The 11,991-nt window shown below is 34.6% G+C and overlaps 1 protein-coding gene across 1 annotated transcript; it reads right to left on the bottom strand.

Moving 5' to 3' along the window:
* Positions 1–3,759: 3,759 nt before the first annotated feature.
* Positions 3,760–11,677, bottom strand: LOC123922424 (polygalacturonase-like). The gene is made up of 4 exons (XM_045975141.1): positions 11,552–11,677; positions 10,881–11,192; positions 4,784–5,302; positions 3,760–3,987 (listed from the first exon to the last, which is right to left on the bottom strand). The coding sequence occupies exons 1-4, from the start codon at positions 11,675–11,677 to the stop codon at positions 3,760–3,762; spliced, it is 1,185 nt and encodes a 394-aa protein (XP_045831097.1).
* Between the last annotated feature and the right edge of the window lie 314 nt (positions 11,678–11,991).

Below are 11,991 nucleotides of genomic sequence, written 5' to 3'. Positions count from 1 at the left end.
AATAAAAGTCCAGGACCGAATGATTTTAACTTCAATTTTCTATAGACTTTTTGGAATGTTGTCAAGGATGATTTTATGAACTTTTTCCATGAATTTCACCAAAATGTTGTTCTCCCAAAGGGCATTACGACATCCTTCTTAACGTTAATCCCCAAGAAAGATCATCCGCATAATCTATCTGATTATCGTCCTATAAGTCTCATAGGATACGTCTATAAGGTGCTGTCAAATGTTCTCGCTAGTCGGCTCAAGAAAGTACTTGGAAAAATTATTTACAATTGCCAATCAACATTACTTCCTCAGAGGCAGATTATAGATGGCGTGTTGGTGATTAATGAACTGATTGATTTGGTCAAGAGAACGAAAAATCAGTGTTTCCCCATGAAGGTCGATTTTGAGAAAGCTTATAATATAGTTGATTGGCGTTATTTGGATGATATGATGCGGAGCATGGGCTTCACTGACAAGTGGATTCGATGGATGCGGACTTGCATCTTTAATAGCTATATGTCAGTCTTGGTCAACAGGAGCCCAACAACAAATTTCAAAGTTGAGAAGCGATTACGTCAAGGCGATCCACTATCACATTTCCTTTTTCTTATTGCATCAGAAGGACTTATAGACATGGTACATCGAGCGGTTGAATTGGGATTATATAAGGGATTTAAAATCAGCAATGATTTTCAATTCAATATTAGGCATGGTAACAAGGAAAATCTTTGGTGTATTAAATCTATACTGCGAAGCTTTGAGTTAGTATATGGATTGAAAATTAATAATTTCAAAAGTAAGATTTACGGAATCAACCTGGAGTCCAATTTTATGGAGGCAACATCTACGTTTCTATCATGTAACATTTCCATCCCCTTTCGCTTTTTGGGTATCCCGTTGGTGCAAATCCGAGAAGAAGCGAAACATGAAATTGTATTATTGACAGTCTCATATCCAAACTCTCAAGCTGGAAAGGCCGGTCTTTAACAATAGGGGGAAGAGAGACATTGATTAATTCAGTATTGTCTAGTTTACCGCTATATTTATTCTCATTCTACAAAAATGTCGATGAAAGTGTTGAACAAAATTGTGTGGATTAAACGCAATTTTCTAAATTATGGCTAAATGATATATCGACTAAAATTAGCATATTTGATTGGAGCTACTTTACAACAGAGGTATTATCTTAGATCCTATAAAGAAAACCTGTGTATTTTGCTTTTGTTTGACAGAAAACTGTGACCATCTCTTCTTCTTATTTCCCTTCACGCAAAGGATATAAAACAAGATATTTGAGTAATTCGGTGATGACAGTCAAGTATATGATGTTTTTAGTAGTAATTTAGGGTAGTTTTAATAGCAATTGAAGCCTAAAAGCAAGCAAATACCTAGAAAAGTGAAGTTACTTGGCCTAGAAGCAAGAAAAGTAGAAAAAGCATCAAAAAAGGGAAAAAACGTAATAAACAGCGCAACCATCGTACCTATGATGAGATCCAACGTGGCGCGATGAGAAGGCGCGATGAGAAAATCTGCAACAAATTTTTTCCATCGTACCACGATGACTTGTCATCGTGGCACGACGAAGGCAGTTGAAGAAAGCAGAAAATCTGGAGAAGATCTTCTATCGTACCACGATACAATCCATCGTGGCCACGATGAGGCGAAATTACACGCCATCGTGGCCACGATGGGTGTGATGGACGCGCAGAAAAGCCCAAAACCCAGCTGAAAAACTATAAATAGAGCATTTCTCCTTCACTATTATTCATTCAGAAATCACTCAACAATAGTGATACTCAAAAGAGAGTTAGGAGGACTCTAAGGAGGTGGCAAGAAGGGCCAAGGAACTCCAAGGTCATTAAGGTTCTTTTCTTTATTGTCTTTGTAATTTATTTTTCCTAGGTTAGGTGGAGTAGATGAACTCCCTTACGAATGTTTGGTATTGTATAATTTGGTGTTAAATTCAATTTTTCTTACATAAACTCTTTTATTGTCCGGTTTTTATTCTTTATTTTAATACTGATCACATAGGAAACGAAGCTAATTGTCCCGAATGAAGGACATATTCAAATCTCTTAAGGAGACCATTGAATTCAGCATACGTGGTTTGAGTGTAGGATTAAAGCTAATAATAAGAACAATCAATTCTACATGAGTTAGGGTGAGAACTAGTATAGGCACACGTGACAACTTGTGAAACCATTGAGCCTTAAGGGTAATGATATCTAAGTATAAGTAACTACGAAGAAGTGGAACCGACTGGAGCGAGGATAATTATAAACAACATAAAGGCAACCTATATTAGGCTCTTCTCAGATTGTAATAGAAATAGGCAAAGAGTGTTCCTGAAACTATTTTATAAAGGCTAATTATAATAGAGGGGAACAAAGGGAAATTAACAACTAACTACCAAGCAGGCGTAAGGGAGGGATTCAGAAACACTTAACAACCATGTGTGGATACACACACCCTTTTACTTTTATAGCCATTTACTTACCTGCTATTTACTTTTACCCGCACAACTATCTCTAAACAAACAAAGAGAATGCAAACTATCTAAATTCCTAAGCGAAACTAGTAATTTTGGCACAATCCCTGTGGAGAACGATAACTTATCACTTTATTACTTGGTTGCGATTCTGTGCAATTGCAGAGCAACCATCATTCGGCTTTGATTATAATTTGCAGAATGTTGGTTGTGTTCATTTGACAAATTCTGGAGAACTATTAATAAAGCCTTGTAGACTCAAAAAAGTGAGGCACTTAATATGGTGTGCAAAAATATGGTGTATTTGGTCTTTGAGAAACAATGTCATATTTAGAGGATGGAGCTTCAATTTTTATTAACAGTTTGATGGAGAAGATAAAGATATATTCATGGCTTTTGAAATGAAATGACTACAAAAATAAAATGCTAAATTGCACTTTTGACCCTTAATTTTAGTCCATTTTGCAAAAGGCCGATCCTCACTAATTTTGACCAAGTCAATGTACACGTGACAAGTGACTCGCATGCCACGTCAACATGTCTTGTCATATTCAAAAATGATTTTTTTACATATAACAAAATCACTTTGAAAAACCTTACCTTATAAGTCATTTTGTAATATCAATGAAACATTATATTTTCTGTATCATACAAAGAATAAAACTTAATGAACTTATAACAAACATAAGAATGCATATTTCCTATCGATATATTCCCAAAAATTTACAAAGATCGCTTGAAGCAAACACACCTATAAAAAAATATTTCCAAAAGAAAAAGAGAAAATGAGAATCTAGCTTTGAAGAAAAAGAATACATAATACCTCCTTCGTTTCACATTATCACTCACTTTAAATAATTTTTTTTAAAAAAATTATAAGTCACCGTAAATAAAAATGCCTCAAATTATAAGTCATTTTACAATATTCTAACTTTGAAAAAAAATTCATATCATGCATACTCTTTTTATTATTCATTACTCGCGCTTCTTTCCATTCATTTAATTTCTCTTTTTTATACTAATAAATTCTAATTTTACAAAGTAACTCATAATATTTTTTATCATATAAATTTAACTATATTTTTTAATTTATATGAAAATATCAAAAGAACTAATAATTTAGGATATGAGAGAGTGGGTAACATACGTTAATTAATTAGAGTCACCACTACAGAATTTAGTTTTTAATCTTAAAGGAGTAATTCCTACAAAGGTTTGATGATAAAAATCATGGACAAAATAATTTACATTACTTTTTGTCAAAATGAAGGAGACCCTAACTATACATGCGGAATCATACAAATGGGTGCGCTTTTTCGAATTGTGGGCTTTACATTTGCACATTTAGCAATTACTTTGGACCCATTGAAACTTAAATCTATGTCACTAAGTACAATAGCTTCACATGGCACACCACGACTACAAACCAAAGCAACTCCTTCTTGTGTTGCAGAAGTTCCTCTAATGTTCTTGAATAACACTTTTCTTATCTTAATTTTTGATGGACTCTACAAAAGTTGAAGAAGAAAATAAACCATCATTAGATGCAAAATTATCATCTTTTCAATTTTGTCCATGAACTATACAAGCATATAATAGAGTTAAATATGTTTTTTTTTTTTTTTGGTACAAAAGTTAAATATGTTTTTAATCACACAAATAAGGTACCAACTTTGCCCTTTAAATAGTATACCGACACTGATTTATAGTCCTCTAAAAAATTTCTTCGAATTTGTATTTTCTAATTTTTTTGTTTTTATTCCTTATTTTTTCACAAAAATTCATGTAGCATATTCGAAATACATTTTATTTGATTATATGTGATTGATTGATAAAATCTTAAAATGTCATTAGTTTAATAATTTAACTATTCAATTTCAATTTAAATTAAAAATTAAATAGTTAAATTATTAAAATAATGATATTTTAAGGTCTTGATAATGATGTCATAAAAAAAATCATTTGAAATATGTTGCATAAACTTTTGTAAAAATAGACACAAAAATTGAAAACATAAAGTTTAGAAGGACCAAAGTTTGAAGAAATTTTTTAAAGGGACTAAAAATATATTTTAACCAAATACTAGTAATCCATAAGTCAAAAAATAAGTCACTTTAGTATATATGATATATACTAATATATCATAATTAATATGCTAGGGACTATTACTAACATGACACATATTTTCATATACTTTATCGATTATATTTAAAGACTAATTATATTTCTAATATTTAATGATGAAATTAATAGTTTATTTCATAAATAATTGAAAAAAAAAGTAACCTTTACTTGAAGAAATACCTTTTTTGAACACTGATTCCATGGACAATACTCTTGGTCAATAATCACAGGGTTGGTGACATTAACCATTATGATATCTTCAAAATGCAAATGAGATGCAATAGAAACTACTGAGGTACCAGGCCATGATTTGATCCTTAAACCATTATCTGTGTTATTTAGTGTACAATTCTTGACAGTAAGATCAACAACAGGTTCTTCATTGGGGTATTTTCCTAGACTTCCGACACTAATACCATGTCCCGGTCCGCATGTAACGTTTCGAACTGTGATTTGTCTACTACCATCCCCTAAAGAGATGCAATCATCACCAGTGCCAATTTTAGAGTTGATAATCTTCACTTTAGTTGATCTTCCAATGTGAATTCCATCAGTGTTTGGACTAGTTTCAGGTGCATTGATGTTGAAATTTGTAAATGTTACATTGTTGCACCCAAAAACATTAACATGAAAATATTTGCTGTCTTTTGAGTTTATGTCTTGGATAATTGAATTGTTGAGGAATGCAAAACCGAAATTCTGTCGAAAGTACAATTTGTTAAGTTGATTGAAATGCATTATCATTGATTTTGAATTAACAAAATTATGAGAATAAGTACTCAAATTTCACATGATTTTATAAAGTAATTAACTAAATGTCTTTATCTTTTGTAATATAGACCAAATACATTAGTTATTGAATGGACCTAAAAAGTGAACTTATATATGAGACCAAATGGAGTTTGTCAATTTTGTTACTCCACTTTACAATTTCATGATTTTGACCTTCCACGTTTCAACTGCATAATTTTGATTTTGATCACAATTGTTTTTTTCCATGCGAAATAAAGGGATTCCGGATATTTTTCCTAAATTTCTCCCCATTTTTAATACATTTATTGTCCAATTTGTTGGGAAAGATAACACAAAACACACCTAATACAAGGTCGGCGGAATAATTATCTCTGGATCAAACTTTTCCCACACTATAATAACAATAGTAATAATAATAATAACAATGGAGTAATAATAATATCTTCAACGTAAATGAATGATATTACAAAAATGAGGATTACAATTCTCACCAACACAAATGGTGGCTAAACTCTCTTTTGGATTTTTCTATCTCAAAAGGATTTCTTCACTCTCTGATGATTTGAAATGAAAACATAAGGAAACAATTTATAGTGCAATGCATGTAAAGTGAATGGCTCTGAGAAGTTTCAGTATTTTCACTCACTAGCTAAAAACACTCTCATACTATTAATTTCAATTACTAAAATTAATAGTGATATGCCTTCTTCCTCTCTCCACATAATGAGGAATACCTTTCAATCTCCCCCTTCCGATTTAGGTGGAGGGCTCCAACATTCCAGCAGCTCTCCTGCAGAACTCGTACTTGTCCTTGGGTAAGGACTTGGTCATCATATCTGAGCAATTATCATCAGTATGGATTTTCTCAAGTTGTAGTTGTTTGGAATCTAACATATCACGTATCCAGTGATATCTCACATCAATATGCTTTGACCTCGAGTGAAAACTCGAATTCTTGCTCAGGTGGATTGCACTTTGACTATCACAATGCACGATGTACTTCTGCTGGTCTTGCCCTAATTCATGCAAGAACCGCTTCATCCATAACATTTCCTTGCAAGCTTCTGTAGCTGCAATAAATTCTGCCTCTGTGGTAGACAAAGCAACACACTTTTGTAGCTTAGACTGCCACGATACAGCTCCCCCTGAAAATGTAATCAAGAATCCCGATGTTGATTTTCTAGAATCAATATCTCCCGCCATATCTGCATCTGTGTAGCCAATTAGTTCAGGATTTCTACTTCCAAAGCACAAACACATTTTGAAAGTTCCTCTGAGATATCGCAAGATCCACTTCACAGCATTCCAGTGCTCCTTTCCTGGATTGGCCAAGAATCTGCTAACAACACCAACCGCGTGTGTTATATCAGCCCGTGTACACACCATTGCATACATCAAGCTTCCAACAGCTGAGGCATATGGCACCTTGCTCATATCCCGCTGTTCAATTTCATTTGTCGGACTCTGCTTCGAACTAAGACAAAAGTGACTAGCAAGTGGAGTAGCAACCGGTTTTGCCTTTTCCATGTGGAACCGCTCCAACACCTTCTCGATATATTTTTCTTGTGATAACCACAGCTTACGTTCCTTCCGATCACGACGGATGGACATACCAAGAATATGTTTTGCCGGTCCCAAGTCTTTCATAGCAAAATATTTCTTCATTTCATCCTTCAACTTGCTGATCTTCTCACTATTTTGTCCAACGATCAACATATCATCAACATACAAGAGAAGTATGATGAACTCACCATCATGAAATCTCTTCACAAACACACAATGGTCAGAATTCGTCCTTCGATATCCATGATCAATCATGAAGGAATCAAACTTCTTATACCATTGACGCGGTGCCTGCTTAAGTCCGTATAAACTCTTTTTCAACTGACATACCAAGTTTTCTTTGCCTTTGACTTTGAATCCCTCTGGCTGCTCCATGTAAATTTCTTCTTCTAAATCACCATGAAGAAATGCAGTCTTCACATCTAGCTGTTCCACTTCTAGATCCAAACTTGCAGCCAAACCAAGCACTACCCGAATCGATGACATCTTGACCACGGGTGAAAAAATATCTTCAAAGTCAATGCCTTTCTTTTGACTAAAGCCTTTCACGACTAATCTCGCCTTGTATCTAGGTCGTGAGTTATTCTCTTCAGTCTTCAACTTGTACACCCATTTATTTTTGAGTGCTCTTTTACCTTTCGGTAAAGCTACCAACTTATATGTCAGGTTCTCATGCAAGGATTGCATTTCTTCTTGCATGGCTTTCAACCATTCTTCTTTGTGGTTATCTATCAAGGCTTCTTCATAACACTCTGGTTCTCCCCCATCAGTTAGTAACACAAATTCCGTTGCAGGATATTTGGTTTGTGGTTTAGGTATCCTAGATGACCTTCTTAACTAGGGAACTTGTTCTTCATCCTCAGAGTCTTCAATCACATCTTCATTATTACTGCCACTTCCATTATCATCTGTTACTTCTTCATTTGGATCATCAATTGGAGGTTCATTTTCCGCTTCTCCATTATCTTCTATTTCATCTCCCCCGTAATTCTCTAGAGGAGGAACTGGATCCAAGTTGATCGGATGTTCTCTAGAAATAACAGGCTTAACTCCCTTCTGAATATCTTCAATATTCTGGTCTTCAAAGAAGACAACATCTCTGCTTCTAACAATCTTTTTATCTGCAGGATCCCATAACCGGTACCCGAATTCTTCATTCCCATATCCCAAGAAGATGCACTCCTTCGACTTTGAGTCGAGTTTTGATCTCTCATCCTTTGGAACATGAACATACGCTCTACAACCGAACACCTTTAAGTGATTGTAGGATACATCTTTACCTGTCCAAAACCTATTTGGAACATCACCATTCAATGGAGCTGAAGGGGATAAGTTGATTAAATCAACTGCAGTCATCAGAGTCTCACCCCAAAAACTCTTCGGTAACTTAGCATGAGATAACATTGTTCTCACTCTTTCAACAATAGTTCTGTTCATTCTCTCAGCCACTCCATTGTGCTGAGGCGTCTTCGGAACAGATCTTTCATGCCGGATTCCATTACTAATACAGTAACGTTTGAAATCTCCCATAAACTCTCCTCCATTGTCAGTACGAACACATTTTAACTTCTTGCCAGTTTCTCTCTCAACATTAGCATGAAACTGTTTGAATACAACAAACACCTGATCTTTTGTTTTGAGCGCATAAGCCCAAACCTTTCTGGAGTGATCATCAATAAAGGTAACAAAATACCTTGCACCTCCCAGAGTAGTAGTGGTCATTGGACCACAAACATCAGAATGCACCAAATCTAAAACATTTGGTTTTCTATGTGGGGCCTTATACTGAAATGAAGCTCTATGTTGCTTTCCAGCCAAGCAATGTGTGCATGGCTTAAGCGACATTTCTAATCCTTTCACACCGGCCAAAATACCTCTTCTGGCTAGAATTTGAAGTCCCTTCTCACTCATATGTCCGAGCCGATTATGCCATAGCTCGACCGAGGAGTCTTCTCCGAGAGCGTTAACACACCCATTATTGACTTTTGCTTCTATCACATAAAGAGTGTTTACTTTCTTGCCTCGGGCTATTACCAAGGAACTTTTTGACAGCTTCCATTTCCTATCTCCAAACACACTAGTATAGCCTTCTTCGTCTAGAAGTCCGGTTGATATTAGATTGAGACGCATGTCAGGTACATGTCTCACATCTTTCAACGTTAGACGACAACCGGTGTTTGTTTCTAGGCAAACATCACCTTTGCCCACAATCATGGATTTATCATCATTCCCCATCTTCACATAACCAAAATCACTGCTTGTATAGGAAGCAAAGAAATCTCTTCGTGAGGTTACATGGAATGATGCACCAGAATCCACGACCCAACATGTATCTTGTGATGTCAAATTAACATGACCATCACCACCAACGAAGATTACCTCATTGCCTTGAAAAATGGTAGCGGCTATGTTTCTCGCATCACCATTTTCTTGTTGCTCTCTTTTGAGCTTTCTACATTCTTTCTTCATGTGACCTTTCTCGTGACAATAAAAACATTCAGCGTCTTTTCTTGTCCACGACCTACCCCTGAACTTATCTCCAGAATTTCCCCTTGACTTGTCTCTAGTATTGAACTTCTTGTGGATACTTCTTCCACGATACTCAGTGACAAGCGCCTCAGACTCTGTTGGCATTCCTTGTTCCTTCCTTCTAGCTTCTTCATTGAACATGCTATCTTTTACAATGTCCAATGTTAGAACACCTTGTGGTGCCGAGTTACTCAATGAAACCACAAGCGTATCCCAATTGTCTGGCAAGGAACTTAATAACAATAATGCTTGCAATTCATCTTCAAGCACCATCTTCATATTGGTGAGTTGATTTATCAATCTTTGAAAATCACTCAAGTGTTCAGAAACACTCCTAGTTTCTCTATACTTGAGGTTCACCAATCACCGAATAGTAGAGGCTTTATTCTGGGCTGTCTTTCTCTCGTACAAAGCTTCTAACTTCGTCCATAATGTGTACGCAACTGTTTCTTGCGCAACATGATGAAAAACGCTTTGATCGATCCATTGCCGAATCTGTCCGACAGTTTTCCTATTCATGACATTCCAGTCATCATCAGACTTTCCGGTAGGCTTCGTCCCTTTATTTTGCAAAGGTTGATACAAATCTTTGCAATATAAGATGTCTTCCATTCTGGGTTTCCAGATGGAGTAATTTGAAGAAGTTAACTTGATCATTGTTGATGATCCCACAGAGGTTGACTCTTCCATTGTAATAAAAGTTAAAATGTGTGGTGATGAGCCGAAGCTCTGATACCACTTGTTGGGAAAGATAACACAAAACACACCTAATACAAGGTCGGCGGAATAATTATCTCTGGATCAAACTTTTCCCACACTATAATAACAATAGTAATAATAATAATAACAATGGAGTAATAATAATATCTTCAACGTAAATGAATGATATTACAAAAATGAGGATTACAATTCTCACCAACACAAATGGTGGCTAAACTCTCTTTTGGATTTTTCTATCTCAAAAGGATTTCTTCACTCTCTGATGATTTGAAATGAAAACATAAGGAAACAATTTATAGTGCAATGCATGTAAAGTGAATGGCTCTGAGAAGTTTCAGTATTTTCACTCACTAGCTAAAAACACTCTCATACTATTAATTTCAATTACTAAAATTAATAGTGATATGCCTTCTTCCTCTCTCCACATAATGAGGAATACCTTTCACAATTTTATATTTTACTCTCAGAACAGCATTGCAATTGCGTGCAATTGAAAAGTAGAAAATCAAGTTGTACAATCAATTTTTTGAAACATTATAACCAACAAAATTGGGAACTCCTTAATAAAGAAGAACAATATTGATAACCAACAAAAATAAAGAGAAAGATTAATTAATACAAAATAAAATTTTCCATAAAAAATCAAATAAATTTAACATGCGAGATTATGGTTATTGTATTTAATTTTTTTGGAAATGAGTATTTTTCTTACCATGGCATGTCTTTTGCAATTTGTGTTTTTGCCACAATCATTTTGCTTCCAAGCCATTTCACCTTGGCCATCAAAAGTTCCTCTACCAGATAAGGTAAGAAAATCAATATATTGAAATCTAACCCATTGATCTTGTCCATTGAGGTGGTAAGGATTTTTTGGTGCTAAAATTTTCCCATGAACTTTAACTTCAATTGGAGCATTACATGGTCCTTCAAGATCTATTTGTTGCAACTTGTACCAACCACTAGGAACTACAATTTTACTTGGACTTGTTAATGCACATGCATCTTTCCAAGCACTCTTCAAAGCCTTTACAAAAAAAAAAAAAAAGAATGTGAAAAAAAAACATCATACATGCAACTTAATTATAACTCTCTTTCATCCCATTTTTTTTAATACAAAGTAAAAAAAAAATAATGGGAAATAATGTTAATATTTGTTCATATTAGAAATTAGAGTGGGAGTTGTAGTAATTGATGTTCTTAAATGGAAGTTATGGTGTCGCTATGACGGAAGACAAACAAATTTTTGAAAAACAACTCTAGAAAATTTGTGAAAGAGTGTCTGCCGGCCATGGCGACCCCATGACTTTTTTATATGACAGATTTTCGGAAATTTGTTATATTCCACCATCTGCGGTCGATAAAATTCATTAAAAATTATCTTACATTGGTTATATCTCCATTAGGTGCACCATATTTTCTTATATTGAAAACGCCGGGTTGAGAAGTGACATTGGAAGCTAATAATAATAACAAAAAAGCTAATATGGTAATACTCAATTGATTATTCATTTTTTTTCTTCTGATTCCCTTGTTTTTCTAAGCTTTCTTCCTATTTCCTTAATTAAAGGACTGTGATAGAATCTAATTTCTTGTATGTAAAACAAAGTATTTTATACAAAAAAAAAAGTTTTGTATTGTAGTGCCAAAATGTCTAAGGCCACCAATACAGCCAACTAACATTCATCTAATTAATTATGAATTTTGTTGCGACAACTAACAAGTAGTATCTATGAGAGGGTTTATTTGGGTTCAATTGAGATAACGACACCTTAATCAATTTTGTCCTAAAATATGGATTATATAAGCAGGAAAACTGAAATACG

The sequence above is a fragment of the Trifolium pratense genome, linkage group LG4 (assembly GCF_020283565.1).
Source record: "Trifolium pratense cultivar HEN17-A07 linkage group LG4, ARS_RC_1.1, whole genome shotgun sequence".
Lineage (NCBI taxonomy): Eukaryota > Viridiplantae > Streptophyta > Magnoliopsida > Fabales > Fabaceae > Trifolium > Trifolium pratense.
Note: the sequence above shows the minus strand (reverse complement) of the source record. Positions and strands in the feature narration are given on the sequence as shown.